Below are 8020 nucleotides of genomic sequence, written 5' to 3' on the forward strand. Positions count from 1 at the left end.
GTACTGTGTCCTTTTGTCCAATCCTGTCAGTGCCAGCCCCAGGAGGATGCACTAGTAGCTTAGCACCAGTCCCACTCCCAGGAGTTAAAGTTTTGTCCATTCTGCCCCACACCACTTTGGCCAAGGGACAGCTCCAGAATGTGGGCTCCTGCATCTCCTCGACAAAACATGTGTCCCAGGGGCAAAGTGGGTTCCTGGTGATCAAGTGTCTATAGAGGACCTCTTTAGTCAACAGCCTCTGGTACGTGGCCGCCTAGTTGAGATCTGGTCCAGCCATCCTCTGGCCTTATACCTCCTTGATGATCTCTTGGTCCACTTTATGGTCTTGTTGTCTGCAACGAAATCCCCAATATCTGAGGGGCTTCCTGCAGAGCTCGAGACCTTCTGGCAAGGCCCTGGAGTATTGCTCCATGACCTGGAGGGCTCTCTGCAGCCCCCAGCTCGAGTTCAGGAACATTGTTTGGGTCATCTGAGTGCTAGATCTTGAGGACTTCCCTGTACATCCTGACCCTATTGCCCTATTGCGAGTATGTGCACGTTTTTGTCAGTGTGTCCCCTGTGATAGCCTGGCGTGCGGTCCACTGTGTATCCTGCCTTGAGCTTGTTGCTTGTTGCAATAGGTCCTGGCTTCCCTGCAACCCTGAATTGGATAAAGCAGTTAGAAAATGGATGGGTGGAAGGTAGCTGACAGTTTAACCTTTTCCTTGACCTACTTACAACTTTCATCTCATTTAACTTAATTCCATCCACTCTATGAGATCTGTAGAGCCTTCTGGGAGTATTTGCAGTGTATTTTGCCACCACCCTAGAAGTGCCCCCTACTTGTATGCTGGGAGATGGCTCTCATTATATGTTTTTGTACCCCTAGAATGTAATTGCTGCTTGTTGTTCAACTTTAGTTGCCTTTAGTTTAGGCACATCTCAAAGCAGCATACTACAAGATCACAACCCAATTGCAGGTGTGACCCCTGCACAACCAGGCAAGTTTATATTGCCTCCTGGGAAACCTGGGTCTCTTACTGCTAATAACAGTGCCCAGATTGCCATTAGGAACCTCTAGAGGGGCTACACAGCTCCACCTGCAGTCAGAAGGCAGAATTGTACTATCCGAGCACTACAGCTGTTAGTTGAAATACCTTTATTTGAAGATTTTGTGTAAAATCCTCAAAGTCAAACCACTAAGCTTCTTGAGATTTAACAGTGAAACATGAACCAAGGGGACATAAGGGGAACAAAATAAGACAGAACAGAAAGCACTTCCTTACACTTGGCTACATTACTCTGGCTACATTACTCTGCTCTCCTCCCCACTGATAGCTGATGTGTGGTGAGCGTTCTGGCGCACTATGGCTGCCGTCGCATCATCCAGGTGGATGCTACACACTGGTGGTGGTGGAGGGGAGTCCCCATTACCTGTAAAGCGCTTTGAGTGGAGTGTCCAGAAAAGCGCTATATAAGTGTAAGCAATTATTATTATTATTATTACACAAGGGGCTGTGGGAGACTGGAAAAGCCTTCAAGAAACACTCAAATTGGGGAGAAAGGCCTCCTCTTGCTTTCAGACTTCCTGGTGTTCAAAGAAAGGTAAGAAAAGTGAAACGAGCACACTCACCACAAGAAGACTTCGACAACCATCTGAGAAGGAAGTAGCAAAACAATGGTATCAGCACAGACAGCACCAGGCGGATGACATTAATCAACTCCATCCTCCTCTTGTCCCTTTCTGAAACAGATGTGTCAAACTTACCAGTTACGTTTTCACAGCAGGTGCTTTTACCCATCGTATGACCTAGTGTGGACCTACACTGCCCTCCAAAAGCACTGGGACAGTGAAGCTGAAATGACTATTTTTGCTGAAGCAATTTGAGATGAATGAGGCAAAAGAAAATGTCACTTTATTTCTGGTTATTTCTACACGTATATGCTTTAATGTTTTAAATGAATACCACTTTTTGTGTTCTATCCCTCCATTTTAAATGAGCATAAGTAAATTAAAATAGTATAAATATTAGTTGTTGGTTGCAAATATTTTGCATGCAATAACTACATCAAGCCTGAGATCCAATAATATTGCCAGTCTTAGTTTGTTCTTTTGAGTTGCTTTTCCCAGCCTTTGCTGTTTTTTTTTTTTTTACAGTGGCCATTTGTTTTGGATGTTTTCTACCTTTAGTTGACTTTTCAGCAAGTGAAATTCCATGCTCTATTGGATATAAATCAGGAGATTAATATGACCAGTCTAAGGCTTTGTACTTTTTTCCCCTTAATGAACTCCTTGGGAACACTGGCAATGTGTTTTGGGTCATTATCTCACAGCCTGATGAAACAGTGTCTAATGAGTCTGGGGGCATTTTCTTGTACGTAGGAGATGTTTCTGCACGCTTCTGAATTCATTCTACTGCTGCAGTCTTTAGTTGCAGTATCAATAAAAATGAGTGAGCTAGTTCCAGAGGTGGTCATACTGTACATACCCAAGCCATTACACTGTCTCTGCCTTGTTTCACAGATGAACAGGTACTGAATGCTTCTCCACACTTTTACCCTGCTATGACTTTGGTAGAGGTTTCTTTGTCTCATCTGTCCATAACATTTTGTTTCAGAACTCTAACTTCCTGTGAACAGCAGATTGCGATACCTACTGTACACCCCTGCACTGTGGAGGATGTTGGCAATTTTAGCAACAGTGGTTTTACAGTTTTTCCTTCTCCAATAAATTCTCTGGTCATTTTTCTATCCTCAACTGCAGTTGTGTTCCTCAGCCAACCTGACTGGTGCCGATTGCTACATACACCAGGTGAGCATTGGAACAATTGAATGCCAATTTTTACCCATTTCCTGTAGCATTGATTGTGCACACATAAAAGAAATGATCTCATCCAGCCATTTCTTCAGAGCAGTACGGAAAGACAAAACTGAGAACTGTGAGAAACTCATTACAAGAGAGCAAAACGTGCTACCAGCAACATTATTAGTCCTTAAGTAAACATAACCTGTATATGACTTATACAGCTTCTTCCCAGATGGGAAGAAATCTCATCATATAGTGCATGCCAAAAAATACAAGATCTAAAAGAAGCAACCTAAAACGTTGTGAAAATTCTAGCAATGTAACCTTAACCAACTGGAGGCTGTGCTGTACTGCACTGCACTGCACTGGAAGAAGAAGTGCTCACCTCGGTTTGTGCTTTGCTCTTCTGCGGACGTGAGGGATCTCTGGCTGGTCAGCTCCTCACCTACAAGTACAAGACAGAACTGGAGAAAAAGTGTCTGATCTAATGAGCCTAACACAAGCCCTTTAACTTCCTAGTGTCATCTTGAACTTGGTATTTCTGCTAGCTCCACCCCCAACCCAAGAACTGTAATACTTTTGAAACATTTTGCCATATCTCATATTTAATACATCAAGATCTGTGATAAACCAAATTTGTTTTATTTAATATTTGTGATTAAGTTATTTCCTTCTACAACATCTACAAGATGTTCAGAGTAGAAGTGATCATCTCATGACATGACCAACACCTGAAGTGTAAAACCAGCTTGTCACAAAAGGAAGGGCAGGTCAAACATAAAACAGGACAACTACACAAAGTGTGAATGAAACTTTTCTTTTTGAGTTGATGTACTGTATGCAAGAGATGGAAAACCCTTGGTAGTATGCTCAAAAACTGAATTTGTGCAATATTGATGAAGAATTTTCCACAACACATACAGCATGATATTTTAACTGGAGCAGGCCCAGTTTATCTCAAAATATGAATGCATCTGAAGCCTACATGTTGTTCACATTGGTTTTCATAATAAAGATACAGCAGCTGGTAAAAGCATGACTAGGGTGTCATCATCCCTTCCACATGCTTGAAAGCACCTACTTTTCTCTTTAAAAAAAAAAACAGCTTCTTTCAGTTGCTACTCAACCACAATTTTAAAACACCTGATCAAAGTTTTTGATAAGCAATTTGATTTTGCCTCAAAAAGTATTGGTTTCATTAAACTGTAGTCCAGAAATGAATAAAGGAGACCACTACTAGAGTCCAGACAATGTCCTTACCAGTGTCATGCATACCCAAGCCATTACACTGTCTCTGCCTTGTTTCACAGATGAACAGGTCATGAATGCTTTGAATCTGTAGTTCATTCCTTTCTCCACACTTTTACCTTGCTATGACTTTGGTAGAGGTTTCTTTGTCTCATCTGTCCATAACATTTTGTTCCAGAACTCTAATGTCCTGTGAACAGCAGATTGCGATACCAACTGTACACCCCTGCACTGTGGAGGATGTTGGCGATTTTAGCAACAGTGGTTTTACAGTTTTACCTTCTCTGATAAATACTCTGGTCATTTTTCCATCATCAACTGCAGTTGTGTTCCTCAGCCAACCTGACTGGTGCCGATTGCTACATACACCAGGTGAGCATTGGAACAATGCCAGACAACGTCCTTACCAGTGTCCTTACTCCTTGGGCCTGCGACGAGGAGGCAGACAACAGCTCTCTGTTCCCTGTCGGACAAGGACACTCTCAGGCTGTAGTTCCCAGAGTCAGTGGGCCGCAGACCTTCTATCTGTAGGGACGCGTTCTGTGGGAAGACGCTTACTCTGCCCCTGTATGCTGGCGCTATAAACTGCTGAGGTTTGCAGGCCTTATCAGAGGTGGGAAGACAGGGTCGGACATATTTAAGAAGGAGCTCACTATTGAACGACCAGGTGATCTGTAAGAACTTGTAGGACTTTGCTATCGTGTAGGACACGGGCAACATGACTGACCGATGGACATAGCCCACGGCTGGGTTCTCATGCACTTTGAGAGAGAGGGCTTTTGACATACCTGGAAAAGAATAAAAAGAGGGAAAAAAAGAAAATCTATCTTCTGAAAGCAGTTCCTACAGGTTCAGAGAGCACTGAGTTTAACACCTTTCTGACAAAGACCCCCAAATCTATCAGTCTGGGGAAAACTTCAGTTTGACACAGCAGCTCCAACATCTCCCAACTTTTCAGTTCATTGTCATATGCACACGTGCAGTGAAATGCTTCTTTGCATGTATGCTCCAATACAAAGACATTAAAGGAATCACCAAAAACAGCAGCAAGTAAAATAACATACAACTTAAAAAAAAAAGTCAGACAAGCAGCGCGAGAAGGAAAACCATCAGTGTAGGCCACTGGTAGGGTTGGAGTTCAGTAATTGACAGCTTGTGGGAAGAAACGGTCCCTGAATCTGAAAGTACACGTCTTTATGCGCCACTTCATCACTATGTATAGTTTTAAAAACCCAGGGTTACCAATAATCTGCGTCACAGCAGCTTTGCAGATGAAGAAAAATGAACACTGCATACCCATTTGCGTTTTCAGAGAGGTACAAAAAGTATACCTCCATTTTTGTATTAAATAAATTTAACCGATTAGTGAGAAATGACACAGCCAGTTAGACTTGCATCTTGAACATATATGGAAGCAAAGTTTTGAACTCATTACCTGATAATACAAACGAGATCTTGCGCAACATTAGGGATGAAAAAAATGCTAAATTTATTTGTAACCGTCTGTGGAAATGGTTCAAATTTATACAGTACTAATTTAAGCTTTCTTTTTCTGATGAGTTATCAAAACTAGCAACAGATTAAATGTGTTAATTTTGGTATTTTTGTGCATCGCCTTTAAAAAGTTTTCCACAGCCAAAATGTTGCATTTCCTTTTTCAGCATGTGATAAATCCATTACCTGTTCCTTTGTAGCCTACGCATGTTGACACAGCTACCTACTTGAACTACTTTATTACATGATACAGTGTTTAAAAACATTGAGGCTCTTACATTTACTGAAAATGGTTAACATCCAATTAAAAAATAAAATCATTTGCATTGGCTACCAAACAGTGATTTTACCACTGGCAAAAAAAATTTTTAGAACAATTGTTCTGTTGCTTTCTCAACAAAAATACTGTTCTTTAGCATAATGTACAATAAAGTTGCATATTACTTTAAGAAGACAACACCAAAAAACATACATGTTGATTCCAGATTCTGAGCTATTGAAGCTAAAGGATAAGTAATGGAACAAGTAATAGGTTTATTCCATGCTGAAAAAAAAAGAAAGAACATTTCAGCCGTGGAGCCTTCTTCAGGTGTGCTATTAATAAGAAATAACTTGAAGACAAACTACTTTATGCAATTCAGGATTACCAGGGAGCCAGAGCCTGTCCCAGCAAGTAATGGGCACAGGACAGACTAGTGTCCTGTCCAGGGTACATCCAATCACAGGGCGCACACTGGCAAACAGACATGCACACACTTACACCTGGGCCAATATTCCCAGAAGCCAATTAAACTATGAGTATGACTTTCGACTGTAGGAGGAAACTGGAGCACCTGGCAAAAACTAACTTGATCACGGGAAGAACATACAAACCAACTTGGTTGAAAATGCTAAGGTAGTGTTTCAACTATGTTTTAGTAAAGAAAGTTTTAAAATATCAGTTGCAGGATTTTTGGTTGGTCAGACATTTTATGAACCCGTTTCCTGTTTCAGGTGAGATGTTCATATGCTACAAACAAACTTAGTCTTTTTAGGACTAATAATTTGTTAAACTATAGTGAAGCTTTGGAAAATCAGCAGATTAAACAGCAGATAAACCTTTATATCCGAGACCCCAAAATCCAGACCTTCTCTCATTTTGTTAATGATTCTTTAAGTGGAAATGTGTTCAGTTCATTGCACGTTTCACTGAGCAATTACAACAGAACTACTTACCAGCCAGACAGCTGAACACCAAAGAGAATGAAAGAAGGCTGTAGACCGAGCTCCTTTTGGGAAGCATTCTGAAACGGACCTGAATGAGAGACAAGTAGAGAAGTCTATTCAGAGAGGTCACACAGATTTCCGCATGATACATTGTTAACTGGTCATTTCAGTGCATTTCCTATTGCAGTTTCTCGGTGGGGTGTGTGGTTTCCTGTTACAGGATGATGTTTTGTCCACTGACTTCACAAGAAACTATCTGTGTCACAATGGAAAGAAATATAAAGTTGCGCAGACTTGTACCTTTACTTCATCCACCAGCTGGATGCTGCACATTGGCAGTGGCAGAGGGGAGTCCCCATTACCTGTAAAGCACTTTGAGTGGAGTGTTCAGAAAAGCGCTATATAAAGTAAGCAATTATTACTTTCCATGAGATTTTTACCTTTGGCCTTTTGTTGCATGTCAAAACACAAAGATTATTTCAGCTGGACAATTGTTGCTTTGAATCGCTTCACTACGGTTCAGATGGCCCGCAAAAGAATCTGGTTTCCAGTCTGCTTGCTAGAGGTAAACTGTCACATGGTCAGATCTTCACCACTTGCTCTTATGATGAAAATCTCTCTCGGTTCTTGTCCTCACTTTCCTGTGGTATTTAAAATTCTGCTTTAAGGCCTACTTTGTGCTGTGATCCATTCCCATGGAGGTGGCAATTATTGTCGAATAGGTTACGTTCGAAGAGGCCTAACAGATTGCACTCTAGAGTATGTTGGGTTAACAATTAGTACCACACTTTTGTTCATTTAGACCTCTAACCACATTTACTGACTTTAACACACAGGACAGCTGTGCAAATACTTAGAACAACTCCAATTGTTCTCAAGTTACACAGCATGGTAACCCTGATAGGAAGTATAAATATTCAGCTCCTCAATCTCAGCATTATTCCTCATAGTAATATTGTTTGTATTCCATCTTTTCCTCACAATTTGTGAAATTTTACAAGGCAGTCACCTCAGTAACTAAAACATGGTGTGAAAATCTGGAATCCCCCTTTTGAAACACGTTTCTTCAGATCAGAGACCAGCTGTATTTTATCCCAGCACTGACCTGGTGGTGCCAAATAATGGACATTCAACTGTGAAGGGTGTCCCTTTTGCACTTTTATGTGACATTCTGACAGTCTGAATTTGAACCCTACTAAAGTATTAATATATTTCTGAACTGGTGGCTGAAACCTCACAGTACATTATAATTCTGAAAAAGATACTGAGCACAGTCAGATAAAGGCT

The 8020-nt window shown here is 41.2% G+C and overlaps 1 protein-coding gene across 2 annotated transcripts; it reads right to left on the reverse strand.

The window, feature by feature from the left end:
- Nucleotides 1-273: 273 nt before the first annotated feature.
- LOC107079200 (CD276 antigen-like) lies at nucleotides 274-6869 on the reverse strand. 2 transcript variants are annotated; one of them, XM_015361574.2, is made up of 5 exons: nucleotides 6743-6869; nucleotides 4441-4821; nucleotides 3171-3230; nucleotides 1613-1635; nucleotides 274-640 (listed from the first exon to the last, which is right to left on the reverse strand). In XM_015361574.2, the coding sequence occupies exons 1-5, from the start codon at nucleotides 6807-6809 to the stop codon at nucleotides 545-547; spliced, it is 627 nt and encodes a 208-aa protein (XP_015217060.2). In that variant the 5' UTR covers nucleotides 6810-6869; the 3' UTR covers nucleotides 274-544. The 2 variants fall into 2 exon arrangements, with proteins under 2 accessions (XP_015217060.2, XP_015217058.2); XM_015361572.2 differs by having other exon boundaries at nucleotides 1613-1723.
- Nucleotides 6870-8020: the final 1151 nt, after the last annotated feature.

This window comes from Lepisosteus oculatus, chromosome 13, assembly GCF_040954835.1.
Source record: "Lepisosteus oculatus isolate fLepOcu1 chromosome 13, fLepOcu1.hap2, whole genome shotgun sequence".
In the NCBI taxonomy this organism is placed as follows: domain Eukaryota; kingdom Metazoa; phylum Chordata; class Actinopteri; order Semionotiformes; family Lepisosteidae; genus Lepisosteus; species Lepisosteus oculatus.

Bases quoted from the DNA above. Each gene is read 5' to 3' on its own strand.
- LOC107079200 (XM_015361572.2), bottom strand. From the start codon at position 6,809: ATGCTTCCCAAAAGGAGCTCGGTCTACAGCCTTCTTTCATTCTCTTTG. The intron at 3,231-4,440 runs GTAAGGACGTTG...TTGTACTTGTAG, and splicing joins CCCAAGGAGTAAGGACACTG to GTGAGGAGCTGACCAGCCAG. The intron at 641-1,612 runs GTGAGTGTGCTC...TATCCAATTCAG, and splicing joins GTTGTCGAAGTCTTCTTGTG to GGTTGCAGGGAAGCCAGGAC.